The 23,410-nt window shown below is 41.2% G+C and overlaps 2 protein-coding genes across 6 annotated transcripts in view; one reads left to right on the top strand and one right to left on the bottom strand.

Annotated features, from left to right (window-relative positions):
* The window catches only part of plekhg7 (pleckstrin homology domain containing, family G (with RhoGef domain) member 7), a 31,475-nt gene extending 22,440 nt beyond the window's left edge, over positions 1–9,035 (top strand). Inside the window, exons 12-17 of the mRNA XM_015352066.2 lie at positions 860–975; positions 2,004–2,091; positions 2,193–2,272; positions 2,815–2,968; positions 7,550–7,647; positions 8,739–9,035. Of these exons, the coding sequence (XP_015207552.2) occupies positions 860–975; positions 2,004–2,091; positions 2,193–2,272; positions 2,815–2,968; positions 7,550–7,647; positions 8,739–8,849 (647 nt within the window). The 3' untranslated portion in view covers positions 8,850–9,035. The remainder of the gene's footprint in view (positions 1–859; positions 976–2,003; positions 2,092–2,192; positions 2,273–2,814; positions 2,969–7,549; positions 7,648–8,738) is intronic.
* A 331-nt stretch (positions 9,036–9,366) lies between these two features.
* The window catches only part of eea1 (early endosome antigen 1), a 45,007-nt gene continuing 30,963 nt past the window's right edge, over positions 9,367–23,410 (bottom strand). For 4 of the 5 annotated variants that reach the window (XM_015352065.2, XM_015352062.2, XM_069192749.1 and 1 more), the window contains 11 exons: positions 22,180–22,510; positions 20,473–20,574; positions 19,946–20,140; positions 18,605–18,787; positions 18,167–18,352; positions 17,868–17,990; positions 17,235–17,420; positions 15,675–15,913; positions 14,952–15,072; positions 14,112–14,210; positions 9,367–13,355 (listed from right to left, as the gene is read on the bottom strand). In XM_015352065.2, coding sequence (XP_015207551.2) covers positions 13,233–13,355; positions 14,112–14,210; positions 14,952–15,072; positions 15,675–15,913; positions 17,235–17,420; positions 17,868–17,990; positions 18,167–18,352; positions 18,605–18,787; positions 19,946–20,140; positions 20,473–20,574; positions 22,180–22,510 — 1,888 coding nt within the window. In that variant the 3' untranslated portion in view covers positions 9,367–13,232. Of the gene's footprint in view, positions 13,356–14,111; positions 14,211–14,951; positions 15,073–15,674; positions 15,914–15,934; positions 16,014–17,234; positions 17,421–17,867; positions 17,991–18,166; positions 18,353–18,604; positions 18,788–19,945; positions 20,141–20,472; positions 20,575–22,179; positions 22,511–23,410 lie in introns of those variants that run through there. The other variant, XM_069192750.1, reaches the window with a different exon arrangement.

A 23,410-nucleotide genomic window follows, 5' to 3' on the forward strand; every position in this document is an offset into this window, starting at 1 on the left:
AGTACAGAAGATCAAACTGATGAGACCCGCACACAGCCAAAGAGAAGTACTCGATTAAAGTCTGAGTGAGTTCTGGGCTGCTTAAAGTTGGTTTGTAAGCTGTGATTTAAACAGCAATAGTCATAATAACAACATGCTTTTATTTAGCACTTTTCATTCCAAAGGATTCAAAACTGCTTAACTCATAGGAGGGGTCCCCCCTCTGAAGTGCAGCACACACCTGGGTGACACAAGGCAGCCATTCTGCACCTGCAGCCCCACAACGCAGTACAGTATGTCCAGTGGAGAAGTGAGAAATTGCTTCACCAACAGAATTAAGGAGGAACTTCAGTGTGAAGTTCATTTCAACCTGATATCATACCTTAAAAACCACTGTTCTTACAACCCGATTCCTGTGGTTTTTAGCCATAAGGCGTGCCCAGCATAAGCAATTGCAAAAAGAAAAAAAAATCGGCACCTTCACTTTTATTTTATTTAGTTTGTTTAGGCACCTAGTTTGGCTGCTGCTTATAGTTTCAGGAGTGAAAAACTGGCTTTGCTATTGAAGACGTGGGGCTTTTCCAAAGTCCACTTTTCAAGGGTCTAGGGTCACTCAGCTCTATCCTCAGGTGCAGTTGCACCGTCTAAACTGAGCCTTTAGTTCAGTTACCTGTATTATCAGCTGCTTTTTTATCGCAAGAGGTATGAAGTAGGCATGGGTTTACTGATATGACTTCTGATATACAGTATCTTGGGCTCAGATAACCAAAATGTCCTGGGAGTTCTCTGAGGTGATGGGTAATATGTTCACAATCCCTGTTTCTGCTGTTGGTTTTTTTCTCCCCCCCTTTTCACCTCTTGCTTCCTGCTGGCTGTGCAGAAGACCTGGAGGGAAAGGTGAAATGGTTGGATAGCTACCAGAAGCTCCAGCAGCTGAAAGACTCGATCATCTGGCCTCCAGTCTGGGAGCAGAATAAGAGAGCCTTCATCCCTGAGGTACACAGTTCTGACGTCAGTCTGATGCGGCGTTAAATAAGATTTAACAAGAAAAGCTACAGACCCTATTAATGTCAAGAATGTTTACTGCTATGTTTGGCTTTAACCTATTAGTTTTGAGGGGTGTCAAGGAAGTCAGAGTCCCCAAAATGATAAAACAAAGGGTAGCTGCATTGGCAGTGGTGCCTGGAATGGTGTTGGAGTAATGGGCTCCATAGAGACTTACATTTATCCCCTCAGCAGCTGGTAATTTGTGGGAATTGGTCTTTCTATTGCTCCTGTAATCTGATTATGAATTATAAATGAAAGAATAAATTAATTAAGCATAAAACCTGCCAATCTAGGAACTGGCATATGTAAAATTGGAATTACTTAAAATTGGGCTTGCCGAAATTTTTCGGCCCCAAGCTGTAAAAAGAAGCGTTAAACACAAAACATGCTGGGCAACAAGTAGCTAAAGTCTACTGCAAAGCCATACAATCTTGTGTGTACAACATTCAGTCTGAGAAATATATTTTTTACAAAGGAAGAAAAAAGGTTCTTTCTGCCGTCACTCAGGGATTTCTGCTGTGCACAGAGAGCCTGTCCACACCTTTCAGTTTCCTTTTGGAAGTGACGCTGCAGCAAGCCATTGGTTTGGAGAGTACTTAATTATCTTATATATAAAGTTATGTAATGAGAAATTATTATCTTTTGAATCCCCTTGTACATAATACATGCGTGTATAACTCCTAAGAATATTAAAATGAGTAAATATAATTGTATTATCTACAGATTCTCTCTGTGTTTGTGTGGGTTTCCTGCCACAGTCTAAAAACATACTGGCAGGCTAATTGCCTAGCAGGGAAACTGGCCCTGGTGTGAGTGTGTGTGTGTACAGTATGTGCCCCGTGATGAACTGGTGTCCTGTCCAGGGTGTAACCTGCTTTGCACAGAATATGTAACCCTGGAAGTGGAAGAGGCAGTTAGAAAATGGGTGGATAGATAACATAATTGTTTGTTTTACTAGTGCCTTTCTTTGTTCCCAGAATCTAAAGTATCTTCTAAAGCCCGTAACTCCTGAAAACCTTGTGGCCAACCGAAATCTTTTACATGAGGGAAAGTTAGTTCTTACAGGTGGGTACTATAATAGAGGAATCTTACTGAACCCATTGCAGTACGACAAATTGTGAGGATTTCTGTGCTCTTATCGAAACATATCTTACTTGGATTACCAGAAAACGCAAAGCTGCAAGATGTCTACCTGTTCCTGTTTGATGAATTCCTCTTGATAACCAAGATTAAAAGGAGTAAAAAGGTAAGAACTGGTAAAATTGATATCCGCTGTTGATAATGGTGCCTGTCTAAAAAGATCCCATCCTATTGCAGTAGTATTTAATGTTTTGGGGTTTTAGTACTGTACTAAGATTTTTGCATTTAGCAAAACCACTATTCCAAATGCTCCAAACAATAATTTGACCAGGAGTGTTGTGTATTTTCTTTCTCTTCTTGGGAGGAGCTTATGGTATAGAAATGTTATATTTTCAGTGCTCTATATTTTCATAAAGTATTGATAGAATTGTTTGCATATATACTGTATAATAATAATCACTGTAGTTACTATTTGAAATTTGCAATTCACCCTTACCTAATTATTTCACATTTAAGAAAAGCAGCCAAACCTCAGGTAAAAATAAATATACTTTGAAAGATTTTCTAAGTTGCTGAAGGCCCAAAAGAAATGGGTGAAGAATTCTTGTATATTTGTTCATAAAACGAACATTTAGGTTATTGGTCGGAATGACCAGGATTGAATTACACTCCTGTTTTTCCCTCAATTTGAATCTTCTCTTCTTTCAGAAATCTGTGGGGACAGATATAAATACTTTGTGTCCATCAGCAAACCAGGAGTTTCAGAGCATTTTTAAAGAAGGCGGCACATTTACTGTTCTGGATCAGCCTATGTCGCTTGACCGACTGCTGATAAAAAATGTTGATCAACTGAATGCCACAGGTGAGGTTAAAAGAACTTTAACACAGTATCATTGCTCCACAGGCAGTATTAATATGTATTGATAGTTACAGAGGCCTTCTGTTTCAATAATTCACTTGAGTCTGTGGCTAGGACGAGCTGCTTGAATTCAGAGCTACCCTTCTTTCCTGTATATATCTGACATGTACTGTACAGTATATGTGATAAGAGTTAGTCTTCAGCTTACAAACTACAGTGCCTGCCCCAGTATAGTGCAAGAATATAGTGCAGTGCATATCCTGAATCTCAAATACAAGAGTTACAAATAATTTAAACATTTAGAAAAGGATTGAGGCAGAGATTACAGGTGGTGAACTGGGAATTGATGGATATACAGTAGGGTTAACATTTCAGGGACAAAGTGAATTCATCCATAGAACAATGAAGGCAAAGTCTAGAGATTTATGGCCTAACCATTCAAAGGAAGAGAACTATTCACAGATTACAGATTGCAATAAAAGGGCCTAGGATTCAAAGACAGAAAAACGTCAGACACAGCTAAAAAACAGATATTAGAACTGTCAAGAGGGAGAAAGAAAAGAATACAGGATTAGAGGCAAAAAATAATGCAAAGCAATTTTCAGGACTACAACCATAAAAGAGCTGTAACATGACAGTAAACAGTTTAAGAGATAATGTTGGATTAATCTCAGAAGATAAAGATTTTATTATGCTTCCTTAAGGTGATATAAGTAGAGTAAACATGCTAAATTAATATTTTACACATACTGTACTTTTACAATAGATGATGGCAATAGCATACCCAATACCCAACAGAAGTGTTGAGTAATTTTAATACAACTAACAATGAGGTTTACAGGGCCTGGGGTAAACATCAACAGATTACCTGGACCTGCTGGCATTTTTGCAGTCACACTTAAGCAAATCAGGGATGTTATTCTTAGACTCCTTGTAGTGCATATTTCAATTTCAGCTCTCACTTAGAATGGGAGCTTTACGCACAGATTGGAGAATTTGCAGATGTAACCCGTTTATAAAAAGAGGGACACACCTTTCAATCTTACTTGTGTTATAATTCATTTTTTGAATTTATAGATAAAGGTATTATAAGAGCCAACATAAATTTTGAAAAGGGAATTTTCTGTGTAAGTGATTGATAGATTTGTTCAAAGAAACAGTGAAAGGACGTACGACTAGAGCAGGTACCGTTATATTTAGATGTCCAGAAAGCTTTTGATAAAAGTCCCTCATTAATTAAGGATGATCAAATTAAAAAATAGGAATCCAGAGTAATGCATGCGCATGGAAGGAGAATATGCTTGCAAACAGTTAATAGTGTATCATCTTAAGGAGCAATTTCTACGTGAGCACATGCAAGCAGGGGTGTGCTGCAGGGATCCTTTTTGGACCCATTACTGATCCTGTTCTATGTCGGCATTTCAGCTACTGGTACAGTTAAATAGGGAGGAGTGGCAAACACAGAAACATTAACAAGACACTTACAAAACAAGTATAAGAAGCCATGGATTGAGCAGACACAAGACCAATGAAATTTAACATTGATAAGTACTGCAGAAGGTGCAACAAATATCATACATTGTAGCCTGAGATTATTAAAAGTCAAAATGAAACACCGGTGAGTAGAGAGCGAACTTTTAATGCCTTCTTCTAAAACAAGGAGGGATAATTTGAAACACAGGAACGAAAAAAGATCCAGGACTGTGTGTTTTTTTTAGTCGTACTGACAGCCTCCCCAACCCACATCCCCTGTTATCACATCCCCTATTACCACTGGTCACTCTGAACTCTCCTCTAGAATAGACAGCCAGGTCCCAGTGCGTCTCCCTGCCAAATATCCCACAGGATAAAGGCAACCTTTAGAGTGTATTCCATGGGATGATTTGGAGCTGTGTAGTCCTCATCAGGACAATATGGGAAAGCCATAAAAAAGCAAACAGCACGATTCGGTGAATAGCAAAAAATGTAGAAATTTAGTCCAGTAAAGTTATGATGAAGCTTTTTTTTGTGCTAGTATGATCACACATTATATTGTGTTCAGTTTTGTGTTCATCCTACCCCAAAATGCATTATAGCCTTTGAGTTCAAAGACGAGCAACAAAAGTGAATCCTGGTATCAATGGAGTGTCATATACAGACATGTTAAGTGAACAAAATCTCTCCAGTCTAGAACAAAGGAAGTTGAGAAGAAACCAACACAGGGGTCTGGCCCTCAGTATTTACTCAGTAGTGAAACAGGGACACAGGGTCCCAATTCAAAATTCATTTAGGATGAGCCGGGCACTTCTTTACTCAAAGAGCAGTGGTTATTTGGAAGAGGCCTTACAGCCAGGTGATTAAGGCCCTAATTCTGGACTCCTTTAAGAAACATCTTGACAAAATTTTAGTTTTACCTAGATAATCTATGGAATGAGCCATCTTGGACAAATGCTGTACGTTCTGAATAATCTCAAAGACTTGTCACGTGAATTTCACAATAGGTCAAGAAATATTTTTTTTACAGATTCCCTGTCTGTAATGGAATAATTAGTTTCCAGGGCACTGCTTTCTAGTCCTGGTCCTGGTGAGCCACACACCTCTTGGTTTTTGTTCCAGTCGAGCCCACAGTAATGCAATCAAACCCTTCATCGAGTTAGTAATAAGATTTCACGAGGAACAGCAGCCAAAGTTTGTGCGACAGTAGAATTGTTTATTGAATTTAGTGAAAACTCGTTTGGCTGAGGGCCAACCTCCTGGCCATAGGATGGGGAGGCTAGGACCCCCCAAAAAACCAAGTGGGACCCCAAGCACCAGCTCTGAAAAATCTAGGTGTGACCAGCATCCTAAATACATCCTGAAATTGAAAGCGAGATAAAGTGAGATAGAGAATCAGCTGTTCTGTTAAGATAACCTGGGATATGCACTGCAACGAGATGGAATTGGTTTGCGAGAGAAATCCACTTGAGACGTCTGTGAGATTTCATAATATACTGGTAAGGTGACCTTCCTTTACTGATATTGTGGACCACAGAGATATTATCGAATTGAATAAGCATGGATTTTTGCTCCCAAATTTAGCCCCAAAAAAAGATGCAGCAACGACAATTGGAAATTGTTCGGATAAGGCTGAGGAACGTTCGGCAGGAGGTGTGAAGGTGAATTCAGGAGGCAAAGGCTCTTCCAGACACTCACAACTCTTTGTAAAAAGAAGCAAATATTTCCTTGGGTATATATTATTCCCATAGCTCTTTAAGGAAATACACTTCACCAACCTGGGTAATGCAGAAGCCATTGTGCACCAAAATCCCACTGTACATTAGATCAGAGGGAGGACTGAGAAATTGCTTCAGCTGAATTAAGGATATACTTTAAGGACACTAAAATATGCAAGCCCAAAATGAAAGCACACCACGGTAACATCCCCACTATGTTAACTAGAAAATAGTTTATTTTTAGTAGTACCCTCCATCACTGTCTCTCTGCTTGCCCTGCTGGGTTTGTTTTGGAAATTCTGATTCTGAGGGAAGAGCACCACCTACCTGTCCACCAACACCATTTACAGCTGCAGCCTGGTTTTCCTTTGATGGCCTTCAATCTCTATGCTGCCCTGGCCCAGCTTTGCTAAGCGTCTAAGATCAGATGAGGTCTTAAGACTACCAGGGGTAGTGCTTCTGTAAGAAGGAACCACTCCAATATCAGAAGTATGCTTTGAGTTGGGGCCTGGTCATAAACTTAAAATTCTCCACCGGTGTTGTTAAAAATAACCTAATTTTCATGTAGAACAACAGGAGCGGTCAGAAAAGAATAAATATGCCACAAAATGTTTGTAACTGCTTAGATTTTAATGAAAGATTTTTGGCAGAATGCATACCCAAATATGTGTACATTAATGTGGATTTTTTTGCAGGTAAGATAAAAAAATATTTTGGCTTCTGTAATATTGGAATCACAGTATGATGCAGTATTTCTGGCAGGTTAGTTAACTGATGTAAGTCTTAACAGATCTTAGAAAAGGCTATAGTGTAAGCGATGCACAGTTAATCAAGTGTATTCAACATAATCAAGTTTGAAATAAGTTACTTGCGAAGAACCTTCAGTTACTGAATATATTGCAGACTTTTTTCCTTTTTTTAATGGATGAGTATCAGTGATGGCTAGACTTGGGGTAGAATGATAAAGGGAATTGTTAATGAAGAAATACAACCTGTGAAAACTATTGACTACAGTGCGTCAGCGAATGTCAGAGTTCAAGGAAGGTTAGCGGTAACCCAAGTTCATGGACATGCAGTGGAATAATACTTTGCAGCCAGTGGTAATGTGATAAAGTGACAAAAAGACAAATATGTTATGTATTTTGGACATCCATTCCCTGCCTCCCGATATATATTTAGTCATGTCACCTTGTGCAATGAGTGAGCTGAGCCTGCTGCCACAAGGCTGCTGCTTGAGAAGATCTTAAACGCTGATGTTTACAATGAACATGCTGGGTGAGGCGGCCAGAATGTGTGTTCCTGTGCGCCACTATTTGTTTTTCGGCTACACTCTGAACAGTATGTTTATTTGTGCTAGCAGGTTTCTTCATTTTAAACTCTTTTTTTACTTCAGCATCTGGACTGCGCAACCCCTTCATTTTAATGCATCAGAACAGATACCAGCAATGCACTGGAGCCTTCATTCTGCAAGCTCAATCCGAGGCCAGCAAGGTGAAGTACAAAAGAAGCATTTTTTTGCCGTCCTGGAAATCCCAAAAGCACCCCATCAGTTTTAGTATTCCAAAAGTAACAGATTCAGATTACAGGCAGAACTGAACCTAGTTCTAGCGTGAACTACCAAAACAGTTCTAGGAAATAGACACTTCATGAGTAGACCTCTGGAACTGATCCTGCTACTTTAAATATATATACACACACATTTATACCTTTTCACTCCTAAAAGCATCTGCATAAATGTTTCCTAATGCATGAGTTTCTTCCCACAGTCCAAAAACTGATAGGTTAATTTGCTTCTGGGAAAACCTGCCCTGGTGTGTCTGTCTGTGCTGTGATGGAATGGTGTCCTGGCCAGTGTCTATCCAGTCTTGTGCCTGTTGCTTGCTGGGATAGGCTCCAGCTCCCCCGTGACCCTGTTCTGGAAGGAGAGGTTAGAAAATGGATGGAGGAAAGTTTGCAATACAAAAACTCTTCACTCCCAAGAAGGCTCATAATTTTATATGATAACCTGTCCATCTACATAGTAAGGCTGGTAAAAACATCATTTGAAACCTGAAATAAACATAAGCCCCCGTTTTTTTTAATTTTAAATTTTAAGAAAGCACAGCACACTCCGAGGGAGGAATTATTTCATCTTCCACAAATGTGAAAATGAAGACTTCTAACCCAGTGGTTTAAAAAAAAGCCCTCTCAAATGTAGACGGGCTGGCCTTCTCACACCTCTGCCATGGTTGGCGTGACACAGGACACCACGCTGCCACACAGTTCTGTTGGGGCACGTACTGTGCATCACTTCAGTTTCACCTCTGCTCATTTCAGAGCAAGACTGCATTGGCTTTATCACAAGCATGCATGTTACACCTCCTTCTACAGAAACTTGTTTATGGAGCAATACAGGAATATTTTCAGTCCAAACCCGACGTAAGGAGTAGGGCACAAATACAGGATCAGTCACGTAGTTTCTACTTGACCTTCTCTACATTTATTTTAGTGGCTTATTGAATTCACCATGAACCCCCCTTTTTAATGTTTCACATTCATTTTCTCTCAGGATATTCAACCAAGTACCCAACCTTGTTTTTCAGAAAACATGGATTTCTAAAATAGAAGAGGCAGTAGCAGCAGTGGCAAGATCGGTGGCTAAGGAAGCTCACGTTCGGAGCTCCAGCTTCTGGCTCGAATCTTCGCAGATTTAGAAGGATCAACGAGCAGCCAGGAACGCAGCACAGTCAAAGGACAAATGAGTGATTTCGTTTTGTAAATCGCCAATAGAAATATTTTCATATTTTATTCTTTTTTCATGAACAATGTCCTCACATTTTATAAAAAATACCCTTTATATGCACTACTAAACCTGTTTACAATAAAGTTAGTGTTTGCGATGCTGCCTTGTCTCTAATAAATAAACGAATAATCAATAAACAGCTAATACATGCTGCTAGTTAGTGTGGTTGAATTATAGCAGCTGCTACGACAGGATGCCAATAAAGGAACTGGAAACTGGAACTGGATAGATGTTTAAAATGTGGGACACTGCATACAGTTCAATAACAGCCGTGTTGCAGATGTGATCATTTAATTGGAGCGACCAAGTGTGTCAAGCACAAATAAACTCAAATATAGTAAGAGAACACTTCTATTTAGATGATACAAAGCACAAAGAAACATTCTTAAATAACACAAAATGAAGCTCAAGAATAACAGAAGAAAAAAAAAGAGAAACACCTAATTTTATTTACCATTAGCAATTAGAAAATGAAGGTTACATCTGGACATAACACTGCTTCCTGACAATAATTGAATTCACTGATCCATTTGTGTATAAAGTGGCAGTCTAACATCTAACTGAGCACGTCTGCGAACTCAGCTGAACAAAAGATAAAAACATGAAAAAAATTGCGACTTAAGGCACAACTACATTAACACAAAGCAGATTGTTGGACTTTGAAATGGCCAATGAATGCCAATTCAGAAATTGACAATTCATGCATGAAGATCTACATCAAGGTGTAACCATCAACAATTAAGTGTGTAGTGTCATAATTTAAATAAACATTACATTGTAAGACAACAATGACAGTCGTTTCCTACATCTGTAATCGCTAAATTCTTTTTTTAAAATCAGGTGTTATTTTACAGGATTTTTATTTTACAGAAATTAGTCATCTTTTTTCCTTCTCATAAGAATATTAACATCATTTGCAGTGATAACCAAGACTTAAAAGCAACAGACTGAAAGAGTTTAAGTAGAGAACTGAACGGTCTTGCACTGTGTCCACAATAAAAAAATACAGGTAACTTCCAAGGGACAGAATTCCATTAACTATACCACTTTAAAAAAACAAGGAGGTGGTGGCACTTTTGTGGCTGTGCAATACTCAGCTGAACAGATCGCAGGAAAGTGTGAACAAATATCATATAGTATGGAACTCCATTCCAGAATAAAACAATTCAAAACTATGTAGAAATTATTTAATGTTTTTTAACCTCTTTCTGACAAGGCTCTCCAGAGCCAATTTCCAGCTGGAATTTTGTCCTCTCACACTTTTTGAGATATCTCTGAAAGTAAACACAGCAGAGGCCTGGTTAAACTGAAGCTAAAGAAGCTGGTCACAGACCGATCAGTCAGTGGGCTTCTATATTCATTCAGGAGAAATTATATTCCACAAAACAAAACGAGGTAGACTAAAAAAAAAGCCACCAAGATATTGATCCAGAGGTTGCTTCACTGCCATCTTTGTTAACAAGCCTGACTTAAAAATGTGAAGTTACTGGTTCAGGATAGGTTAGAATGAGACTTTGCAAACAGTGAGATGCACATTGCACAGCACTTCAGAGAGCTCTTACTGGACACTGAAGAAGTGGGATTTCATAATACAGCTGTACAAAGGCCTCTGTCAGAACTGATGCAGGCAAACAACTGTTGTAACGCGCTGTTGGCCACTTGGAGCCTGCGACTGCTGCAGAACAAGTCTCGCGTTTCCCTTCCCTCTGCTCGGTGTTGATCATCATGTTGATGAGTGGGGTCCCACTCGCCGAGGGCCCTGGCCAGGTTGTCAAAGCCACAGCAGCTGTGGAATCAGAAGGCAGGTGCAGCCGAGCCCCAAGAGACCCATTTCGTCAGCACTGACGCCACAGTCTGTGATGAAAAGGACAAGCGCCCTGCAGTGTCCATTATGGTCGACACCGTGTTCCTGCTGCATATTGGCCTATGACATTTCCACAGCGTGTTAAACGAAGAGAACTAAGATTATTGCTTCATATCGCAGGTTTAGAAGTACCGTCAGTTTTAAAGCAACTGCTATAAACAGCTGTAGATGCATTGATGCAACTAAAAATACATGACTTAAAACCAGTTACACCCAGTCTGCATATACCATAACAGATTTTGAAACAAGCACCAAATTTTGTATTTAAAAAACGCAAGAAAGAAAAGACATTCCACTTTGTATAAATAACAGCAGCATTGCAAAATAGGTTAATACTGTACATTAATGTGGATCACAATTCTGCACGTGCTTAAGGTCTTGGAAACGCGCGTGAACAAAATGCAAAGTTTGTAAATGACATTACTTAATCTCTTTCATATGAACTGCAGCAAAACCTTAAAAGAATAAAATATAGCTATTGTATGGCAGAATAAAACAGAAAGGGTTTGTGTCTCACCTACCGTGCTCTCTAACACATTTAAGGGAACAAGATAAATACTTTCAAATCAAGTGAATCTTTACATTGCAATCTTTGGTTATTAAATGAAATTCCATAGCTGGCACCTCTGAAATTCTTAGCCTGGAGACCTTTTCTTACTTTATATCTCACACATGCCTTTATTTAAAATAAAAAGACAAATTACCACACTCTAGAATCACCAAATCAATTCCATGAATTAACATATCAGTCTCCCTTCAATCTAAAGTGAAAGCCTATGTAAGTGTATATACATAGTTACATTATATATATATATTTGTGCATGTATATGCGTACAGTCAAACCCATATTAAGAGAAAACAGTCAGAAATTGGTTGTTTAACACAGGTGGTCTCTTAATACAGGGCCCACAATTTCACCTTACTCTGTTCATCTAGTTTGCTTTCCCTTACCACTGGAGATTGAGTACATTATAAATGCACCAAAAAGATTGAACAATGTAACCCGAAAACAGCTAAGGCAAAGTAAGTTAAAAAGCTTATTTTTCCATTAGTACTGCAGGATCTCGGGGGTCCCGAACCCTGGGCTTGGAGAACACCATCTGCCGATTTTCATTCCAGCTCAGCTCTCATAATTGAGGACTTAACTGATGCGCTTTCTTGTTCACATTTCCGTTTAACTTGTTTTCTTTGGTCAGTCCTTAGTGTCAAAGATACCCTACCTCAAGGGTACTATTCCCAACAACTTTAGAACACAGAACTTTACACAGCATCTCCTCAACTTACTGACCCTTATTTATGACTGAACAGCTCTTACCAGTGAATCAGTTCTCTTGTTGGAAATATCACTGTATCAAACACTCCCAACATTACTGTTTTTTTTTTCCTTCCACAGTGGTCCAACTGATTACATTTTAGGCAACAGAGCTAACTGACGACACTTCTGAAACTCAGAAATTGGTAAGGGTTGATACCGATTCCTTACCACATTGGGCCTTTAAAGATCTGAAAGCAAAGTTACAAATCTGCCTCCGATAGAAAACTTGTGATTAAGAACTCAGCAGAAGCAAAATACAGAAGAGACAGTGTTCTTCCAGGTAAGGGTTGGGAATCACTGCTATAGACTTTAGTATTTTTCAGCTGTAATTGCACTAAATCCTTCAGGGATCAGTAAAGGTTATGAAGGAGATGACAAACATAAGGTAAAAAAAAGTCTCATTTAAATAATAAAAAGCATGTGTCTTACATTTGCTGGCATTTTCAACTTGTGGACAACCAACTATCCTTCTGGCACTTCTTGTATGGAATAAAAAAAATACCAGTTGAACTGAGACTGTTGATCACTCAATACAATTAAACTGAACCAAAAATATTGTTGGGAGAAATTTAAAGTGGTCACTTGGCACAGGTAGACACTGGATACAGGATGTCACATGGGCAGGTGTAATTGTAAAATGCATACAGATGAAAAGGCATTCCGTCTCATTCAATGCATCTGTGCAAGATGTTCTTCAGCTCCACTTTGGATTGATTTAATCTAAAATAGACCATGTCACTGTCATAGCCAATGATGCCGAGCCAGAAATTATTTACACAGAATGTTTTCCTCTTCTAGAACCCTATTTCGATATGGCTGCATCAGTAATAAAGGCACTATATAGATCAAATCCATCCCTTTGCTTTATGCTATATTTTGCTGACAGTCTTCACTATACACAATATCTCAGGGATTGTAGTGCCAAAAAGCCAGCCTGCTCTTGGCACTACCAGGAACACAACCAAAAAACATTAATCCCCGCGATCCTATGCCAAACGCTCTATAAAACACAGCAATTGCTGTTAATATGGAATATTAAGTAGTTTACAAAGTACATACAAGTGCATGTGTAAAATGAGACAAATGTGGTGGACAATCTGGGCTCGTCAATGTCCTCATCCCTGCAGCTCATCAAAGCAAGTGTCACAGACTCGGACCGGCTTCTTGGACGACGGAGTTAAGGCATTCCTGGCTGAACATTCAGCGCAGAAGATATTCCCGCAGTGTCGACAGTGATGCTGAAGGAAAACACAAGCGATAAACCGTGAAATCATGAGCATGCCGTAGATGCCCTCGATCATTCAGCGTAGACTGTTGTCGGCATTATTTTTAACAGTGTGTGCACTGACCTTATATTTTTAGGCTTGCAAATCGTGACATTTCAATCATCTAGGGATGTGCCGAAAGAGTGCAGGAGCCCCTCGGTTATTTCAGCAATGCCAAGCTAAGCATTGTAAATGCAGACTACAGTGTGAACGCTTTACCATAATTACACAGCTAAACCACAGACCTGAGCTTTAACTGGTATCGGATTACAAAGCTTTACCATTTCATTCTGTATTTAGTGAAAATAAAAGCAAATCTATATCACATACCTACCCTTTTTCTTATACAAACACTCCCAAACATCCAAGTGAAAGCAGCAGGTGTTCCTTCGATAAGTGTTAGAAAAAACAACCCGAATTCTGGGTGTCAAGCATGAGACTACTGTCACTGATACACCCGTGTCAAAGGAAGGAAAGCTGTAGGCTTTGAAGTGAAATGAGACATCACAGAATGATCACCAAGCCACCATTTACTACAACCAACTAACAGCCATTTGGAACATAGCCCAGTTGTAAATTGGAGACTTCCTGTATTTTTATTCCATTGCAGAAACATCCATGCATGTAAATAAAACCTAAACTATGAAAAACAGGCTCCATGTGAAGAAAATGAATTATCTGCAGCCTCTACCCTTAAGAAGTTATCTACTAGCAGTACAGTGTACTCACCTTCCTGACGGTAACTGAAAACCCTTTCCCACAGGACATACAGTTCTGTACTTCATTATCTTCAGCCCATTTCCGAGTAAGAGCTTGGGAGTGCTTAATCTGTAAAGAGTAAGACAAGAAGCAGTTAGTCTCAGACGCCCTCAGTCTCCTGGTGTGGCAGCCACAAGATAATCTGCAGTCTGAAAGCACAACACCAGCATAATTCCTGTGTGTGTATTGTTTCATGTTTAATTGAACCAAGTTAGAAGAACAGAGCTCACATTCTTTTCTTGACCTGTAGAATTAATCAAGGGAAAATGGACATTTAAATTAAAGAGCCAGGCAGGAGGCCAGAGCAGGGCAATTTTATTTACCGTTATTGGATGTGACATTGGGGCACAGTTTTTTTTTTTTGTTTTGGGGAAAGTTTGTTGTGTATCAAAAGGTTTCCCCTTTGTTCTCGCACAATAGAGTGAATTCTTAATTCACAGCACAGCAGATCCGCGTTGTGCTTGTGGGAGCCCTGGGAGATCTCTGGAATCCTCCTGCCTACTTCCAACAGATCAAAGGCTACACAAAATGAACACAAATGTTAAAAGCCGTGTTGCACTCTCGTTCAAATTTGTTTACATACTCTATTACTGAACTTCATGAAACGGGCTCTATCTTAAACAGAAAGCAAAATGTAATGTTTTAATGTTTTGTAAATTTGATATTTTGAATAATCGAAAGGCTCACAGAAACACATTAACAGGCGTTCACAGATTAACAGGGAAGTTTGTCTTTGCCGAATTCCTGCCGATATGAAAATGTATATGGAGGTTCCTGGCAGATGGGTCATTATGCAGACCCGGGCCTCACCTGTAGCGACTGATTCTCCCTTCCCAGTTCTTGCATTGCTGCCGTCGTGTCGTCCAATTTCCTTCGCATCTCCACCACTTTGGCCTGCAGCTTTTCAATTTCCCCTTCACTCTTCAAACATCTGGTGCGCAAAAAACACAAAATACCCCCAGAATCCCAATGTTAAAACACAAGCACAGATCCACGAAACACCACAAAGGGCCATATACGGGGCTTGTACAGTTACACAAATACATCTGAACAACCAGACCTCAAGGGCTTTTACAGCATTCATTGCAGCTGCTGTTTAACACTGTTGCATGTCTCACCCTTCATAAGAGTGTTCCAATTTAACAGTAGTGCAAAGCTAGGTCTTAACACTGTCATAATAACAGGCCGTGACAATGATAAAATCTGATCATTAATCAGGAAGTGGTTGACAGATGAACATATGAACTGCAAATTGATTCTGCCATATACTGGTATTATATCTACATTTTACAGCATTGATTCACACATTTTTGCAATCACACTAAACTCAATTCCTTAAAACTATATCCATCGGGTATCAGAAAGCTGCTTATTCGGAATAGACCTGTAGCAGCCCTGCACCTGCCACAGAAGCACAGAGTACCAGACGGGACTCTATCTGCATAGGAGTTGCTTCTCTGGGAGACGGACGCAGACCTGGACCACCGACGGCGGGACCCGAGTAGTGCAGCCGGCCCAAGCCGCGGGGCTCACCTCTCCAGCAGCGCCCTCCGCTCGTCCTGGTTGTGCTGCACGGTGGCCTCCAGCACGGCGATCTCCCCACGCAGCTCGTCCGCCTGCTTCTCCAGCTCGCCCGCCCGCCGCTGGCTGCTCTGCCACTCCTTCTTCAGCGTGCCCAGGTTCTCGTTCAGGGCCGCGGCCTGCAGGCTCAGCCGGGCCTCCGCCTCCTCGTGCCTCTTCTTCAGCTCCTCCCGGGACTGCAGCTCCGCACCCTGCGGCCAAGCACAGCGCCGTCAACACACTCCCAGCCACGCCGCGCACTAATCATCAGTCAGTCTCCCCCGTTGATAGCGCCCTTCAATCCACAGCATTCTTCAAGTTACACATGGAGACAGAAAAATGCATGGTAAGCAGAAAAAGACGGATCCATTCCGCTCATTTTCTACATGCTTCATCCAATTTAGGGACGTGGGGGGGAGCTGGAGCCTATCCAAGCAAGCAGTGGGCACAAGACAGAGTACACCCTGGGCGGGACGCCAGTCCCTTGCAGGCCCACAGCTGGAAGAGATCAGAGCACCCAGTCAAAACACACACAAACCCGGGGAGAACATACGAACTCCACACAGATGGGCCCCAGGTCCCGAGCGCTGCGTGGCAGCAATGCAGACCACTGCGCCACTGTAAGACTCGGGGGGGGGGGGGGGGGGGCTGCAGACAACTGTGGTCACCAGGGCACAAAAATCGCTCAGGAATCAGTCAAGAGCAACCGGATACATGCCAGGGCTTAAGGGAGTGTCCTATACTGACAGGCTGAGGAACTGAACCTTTTTATTCTGACAGTGAGGATACCCGATTCAGTGGCTCTGTGGCTCAGGATCTGCACCTGTGGCTGGAAGGTTGCCGGTTTGCATCCAGTGGCCGGCAGAGGAATCCTACTCTATTGGGCCCCTGAGCAAGGCCCTTCACCCCAGCTGCTTCAGCGGCGCCGTATAAATGGCTGACCCTGCGCTCTGACTCCAAGCTTCTCTCCCTGTCTGCGTTTCTCATGGAGAGCAAGCTGGGGTATGCATAAAGACAAATTCCTAATACATTAACTGTATCTGGCCAATAAAGTGATCTTATCTTATAAATATTCAAAATCCTCAAAAGGAATTAACAAAGTCAAACAAGGTTAAAGGTCCCTGAGGAACCTCACAAAACTTGCCATGTTGTTGAAGCCAATAATATCAGCTCTCTTACTCATATCAACATAACAGCTATAAAGTGTTTCAGCGGATGACAGTAACAAATCAAGATGCTGTACTTCTCTATCCTGGCTAATTGTAATTAACGATGAAAATAATAAATACATCCTTTATCACAATCCATAACCAAAAATACACAGTCATTAAGTCTTCCCTAAAACCCTAACCCTAACAGAGAAGGTAAATGAATTAGTCAATGAACTGTCACAGAGCTTTTTTAGTCACTTTGATCATCATGGACCAAAAGCATAGCTTGGTTGCACTGAAAGTGCCATCTGCAAGTAACAACAGTGGGGAAAAAACACATTTTCCAGCAATAATCTGTGGGGCACAAAAGAAGAAACTGTACCAGCTTGGCTTCTATCTGTTCCCGCTCCTTCTTCAGAGCCTCCTCTCTGTGGCTCTGTGCCTCCTGCGTGGCCTGGAACTCCTTCTTCTGCTGCTCCAGAGCCGAGCGGAGGCTGTCCACCTGTCCCTGGATCTCCAGCTTCTGCTGGATCAGCAGCTGCTTGGCATCTCTCAGGTCCGCGAGGTCCTGGAGGTCAGAGCAACAGACCGCACAGCTGAACGGGTTTCTAGAGATGTACGTTATTAAGAAATGCCGACACTGGACGTAAAAACACAGCGTGACAGAAGTGGTCAAGTAGAGCATATTAAACATTATTGTGTTAATAGTAATAATGTAGTAAAGTAGTAGTAGTAAAGACGAATGCATAAATCCTATGTTTAGGTTTCATTCTTTGGATCCGAGATCCCCAGTTCTTCAGACCCTGGTTCTTGAAGGACATGAAAAAGAGACATTTTATTTTTTGTTTTAACTGGTACAGTTAAACTATAATTGTGCCAACGATTTACAGACACAGGAAGAGTCCAGATGGGACCTGAACACTATGGACTGGAGATGGGAATCCCAGCTTTTAATTAACCCCTTAGTATAAGCCACTACACAGGGAAGCAACGCGACAATAAAATGTTCTCTCACCTTCTCCTTGCATGTCTTCAACTCTTCACTCAGCCTGCTCACTTCCTGCTCCAGTTCGGTCTTCAATTCACTCAGGTCTGCAGCCTCTGACTTCACCTTCGCCAGCTCCTCGTCTGTCAGCCCCTGCAGGAGGATCACACCTTCAATGAGCGACACACCACCATGTTATAAGCCTGTCAAAGCAATAGCAGACAAGGCTCTGGGAAATGGACTTCAACGTCCATTTTTCCTTGCAAGCACAGTTATCAAGAGGAGACTGTACAGCGGGCAGAGCGGTGCCGAGGACGACCCACACAGACCTTTTCCTTCCGTGCCTCTTGCAGAGCTTTCTCCTGCTGCTTGCTCTTCTCTTCCTTCTTCGCCAGGTCTTGCTCCAGTGCTGTCCTGGCGGCTTTGAGCTCTTGGATCAACTGGGTGCAGCTGCTGAGCTGGTTCCTGTTCGCAAGCAGCTCTTCCTGAGCAAGAGCCAGCTTGTCCTCCGAAGCCTGTGGGTGGAATGAATTCAAGAAGCTCAGATTAACTTCACTGAAACCGGACATGGTCACCAGCATTAATGTGCAGAAATCTAAGACATCTCTTTGCAACTTTACATTTGTCTGCATAGATTACTTCCCAAGTTTTATTCTGCACAGGACTAGTTCAAACTAGGACAACACACACCTCTATTTTACTACATGTGGACACATTATATACACATCTTCATTTGTCAATGAGTTTCTACTGTATAATTTGCCCACCTTGAGATCTTGCCTGATAGCAGATAATTCAGATTCCTTCCCATACAAGTCAGACTGCAGTTTTTCAAGGCTGTCCTTGGTACTATCCAATCTCTTCTGGAGGTCAGCACGTTGTCCTTTCTCTGCACTAAGCTCTAGTGACAATGCTGTTACCTGCTCTTTCAGTTTACCCTCTGCATCAACCTGCAAAGTAACAAAGCCCAGATCAATGTGGCTATGCTTTGTGTAAGATTTTTAGGCAGTTACTGGTATTTACAAACAGTCCAAAGCATTTATGTTTTGCTTTCTAGTCTTTGCTGTTTGGGGTTGAAAAGTTTAAACGAGAGTCTTGTAAACCACAAAATGTAAACCACAAAAATGCAGTGTCCATGCAAGCTCCCTTTTGACATGCACAGACACTAAAGAACACAAAAGAGTAACAGCACCCTGGAGTTTTGTAGATTCTTTTATTCAATATGAAAAGGAACAAAAACCAGGAAAGTATGCAGTCACGGCCTCGTAACCTTGTAAAATCCAAAGCAAATTTCTATGAAAAACAGGTGTTTTTGTTCAATTCATTTCAGCAGACTTATTACAAATGTGGGGCCAACTGATTTAGTACAGCTCCTGTTCACTGTATAGCTCCTGTCCACTGTATCTAATAACTTCACTTTCAGTCCCATTTTCCACTACCGGTACCACCTTCCAAGAGGAGTTGTGGGTGATCAGAACTGATCAAAAAAATCTTAAATACCTTTAAAAACCGAAGAGTGACCAAGGAATCCTGCTGGGAAATAGCTGTACAGCCAGGACTAGCCTGCCTTGACCTCTATAAACATACTGCTACAGCACAGCCGCCCGACAGAAGGTAAGATTCACCTTAAACCTCAATGGCATCTCTCACTCCCAGTCAGCTGGCATAAGGAATGAGTGCCTGCTGCCAAGTGCGTGCCCCACACAGGAGCACAGGAACACTTGTGCCACGTGGAAAAGCAAGCTGCACAAACCATGGTACTGCTTTCGCAGATGGCAGCCAGCTTTGGAAGGTGAGTAGCCAGTGTTTCCAAAGAGCTGACAGCTGTGGGCTGTGCGCCTCACGCACAAAACAGTGACCTGCTGAGTATTTTACTACTGCCCAGTACAGTAGAATACCAGGAAGAGAACTGGGGTATTGGATATTAAAAAACAACACGGAATTGGATTTCAAACATGTTAAAATGGTTACGCTTTACAACATGTTAGAAAAATGATTAGAGAACTAATTAAAAAAAATAAATTCTCGCCATGAGGGAATCGACATACCATAATGTGTTGTTATGCGATAAATCTGCTGTTTGGTATTGAAAGAATGACATCACTTGCCTTCTGGGAATGGAGAGCTTGTAAATCACTCAGCTGGTTTCCCAGCTTCTTTATCTCCTGGGTGAAGGACTCCTGGGCTGTGTTTAACTTGTCCTGAAGTTGCCGCTCGCTCTTTTCCCTCTCCTTCAGACCCTCTTGTGCCTTTGAAAGCTGTGCTGTTAGAGACGTCAACTGGGTTTTCAGCTCCTTCTCGCTCTGCAAAAACAATAGGCCTTTCTGACTTACTGACTTTCAAAGGCCATTATGTGTCAAGACTTGGAAAACAGTACGGAAAATAGTGCAATATGCACCTACACAGAGAATGTTTACCTGTCCTGAGAGCTTTAAAATTGAAGAAACTAACCTGTGAGTGTGAATTCAGACGGGTAACTGACTATAAGAACTATTATTTTGTCCTCACAAAGTGAAAGCTCTGCAGAGTACCACACAGTTCTACCATGTTTACAAAACTAAGATGCACATAGCTTTGGGAAAGCATTAAAGCCCATACAAAACAACTCTGTGACAAAGATCTTTATTTTAATTACCTCTTCCCTCTTTTGGAGAAGACCTTTCACTTCACTGATTTCTTTAGAAGCACACTCGGCTTTCTTCTGAAGCTCCAGTCGGACTTGCTGAAGAGATTTTTCCTAAAGAGAGTAAAAAAAAAATAATCTTCCACTTATGGTCTTTGAGTAGTTTATTTTAGAAATAGTACAAAATAATCTCTTTGTCAAAACAACAGCACGAGTAAAAGTTTCCCATCTTGCTGGCAGTAGCTTGCGCATTTCTCTTTGGATAAACTTTTGTCATAAATAACAGTTACCATCTTAAAGACTTGAAGTCTCATTCCGAGAAACGCAAGTTCATACATAAGCTTAAACAGGACTGTTGCTGGAGCACTTGGACATTGTTGGAGCATTCGATACCAATTTAGGGAGATCAGGAAACTCTCGCAGACAATGAAATTCAAAAGGATTTGTTTCAAAATGTCACGACTGGGCAAAAACCTGGCAGATAAAGTGCAATATGGGTACAGGGTTTTGCATGAAGATGTAAACTACAAATAGAAAGAGGAAGCCTGAGCTAGGAGAGACTCCTTATGAAAAAGACTAAGGTGTTTATCCTGAGACATTTACATATTCTAGACAATATGGTGAAAAATGAATATGGGCAAACTTTTGAAAATTGTCATTGAAGGACGCTCATAATCCACAAATGAACATGTCATTTAGAATATTATGTACAATTCTGGTCATGTTAAAGAACAGATATTACTGTCCTGGAATCAGTCCAGAGAAGAGCAACCAGGTGCATTCTAGGGCTCAAGGGAATGTCCTACACAGACAGGCTGAAGGAACTCAACCTTCTTAGTCTTGAACACCGAAGACCATGATTGGACCGGATGCAAATATTTAAAATCCTTAAAAGTTAATTGAGCAGATTTCCTCTGAATAAACAGTGAAAGAGGAGCCACGGGACAAAAGCTGGAGCTACGTGGAAGTGCAATTAAAACTCAGAAGTGGAGGCACAGCTTTACTCAAAGAACGAAGCTATGAACGAAGTCCATATCCTGGCTTCTTTCAAGAAACACGTGGTCTAAAGATTAAACACAAGCGGAAAACTGTGTGAAGTGTGCACATTCTCTGTGTAACCTGGCTTTCACTGGGTGCTCCTTTAACCTCCTGAACATGCCGGTTAGGTTTATATTAGGTTAGGTTAGGGGGGGATTCATGGGAATTTTGTACTTGAGGGAAGTTTCCAGTTCACCCAGTACTGGCTGTTGTGCACACTGAGAAGGACACAAGTGAGCCCTGCATTCGTAACCCTAACGTGAACTCCAACACTGCACATACTGGGTAAAATACACTGGGGGAAATCCTCCGGGAAATGAAAATGCTGGCTACAGGACATGTTTGGAAGTTGTCATTTCTGTGGATGGAGGTGCTACCAAGTACACACTGACGGGGTGCCTGAATGTTTGCAAATGCCATACTCACCGTTTTAATTTGAATATCTACAAATCTGTAAATCTGTAAAGGGTTGTGTCAATCTCTTTTTACTTAGAAATTCACTGAAACTTACAATTTGACCAGGGCCGGCTAAACATTTCCATACAAGTGTACATACAAACTGGTAAGGTAGTCTTGAGCATCATGCCACCAGACATCATAATTACTTATTATGTGAAATTATTTTTCACATAAATCCTGCAATTTCATAGTCATCAATCAAAGAATATTAAATCAGCCAACCTTCTCGTCCAGCGAAGCCTTTGCACTTTGTCTCTCTTTCTGAAACTGAGCCTGTGTCTCTTTCAGAGACTGCGAGACGTTGGACAGGTTCTCCTTGGCCGTCGAGAGATCTTTCGAGAGAGACTCCTTTTCCTCCTGTGTTTTCTGAAGGGCCCCCGTTAGGGACTGAACTCTGGCCTCTAGCTCAGCCTGCCGTGTCTTGGCCTCTTGGGATATTTTCTCCAGGCTCTGCTTGAGGCCCTGGCTTTCTTCCTCTCTCTTGCTCAGCTTCTGCGTCGTCTCTTCCAGAGCACTGGATTTCTTCCGCAGTTCTTCTTTCAGGTCTGCAGCCCTTCAGGAAGACAGGCAGCAAATAAACAATTTAAGATGGATTTTAAGAACAATTTAACCACTCCTGGTTCAGGAGAGTGCAAATCCAGTAACTCTTAGCCACCCAATTATTGTGAACAGCTGTGAGTAACTGATCAATTAAGCAAGCATTTTTCTTAATAAAGGGAAATCTGGTCTTTTGATGGATGAAGGACACTCATCATTTTGTTCCAAATGACACCCCAGTTGCTTAATTTACTCCTTAACCTGCTTAAAGGATGACAATTAAATTCCTTAATATCTTTTTAGATTTTTGATCTATCAACCACTTAGAAATGCTGCTAGATCAGGGCTCTCCAGCCCCAGGAGGGGACACAACTTAAATGATGTACCTGGCTCACATGTGATAGAGCTTATTTAAAAATGTCTTAGCACCTACAATGGGTATCCACTGCCTTTAAAGTGTCATTGGCACTGTTAGGTATAAAGCACTGTGCACCACATTTTGTTTCACTCACATCTAAATGCTTCTGAACAATATTTAACTTAAAGCAGAAACCTCTACTAGTTAAAATGCGATTGTCATTTCTAATACTTATTCCTTCTTACCTTGATGAGCTCTATCACTAACGGAGACAATAAATCAAACCCACAACATAAGGCTCCACAGCTGAAACGTTGCGTTTCCTTTCCTCTCTCTTCAGCACGGAATAAAGCTTTTACTTGTTCCTTTGCAGCCTATGCATGCTGACACAGCTCCGTACTTGAAATAATTCAGGGATACTGTAGCCATTCTTATTGAGAGGACATTTTTTACACAAGTGCCTTCACATCTTTGTGGAAACTACTGAGCTCCATCATCAGCAGAGCTTTGACCGAGAATTACCTTGCCTCATTATTACAACAATAACGCTTTGGGCTG

This window comes from Lepisosteus oculatus, chromosome 7, assembly GCF_040954835.1.
Source record: "Lepisosteus oculatus isolate fLepOcu1 chromosome 7, fLepOcu1.hap2, whole genome shotgun sequence".
Taxonomy (NCBI): Eukaryota; Metazoa; Chordata; class Actinopteri; order Semionotiformes; family Lepisosteidae; genus Lepisosteus; species Lepisosteus oculatus.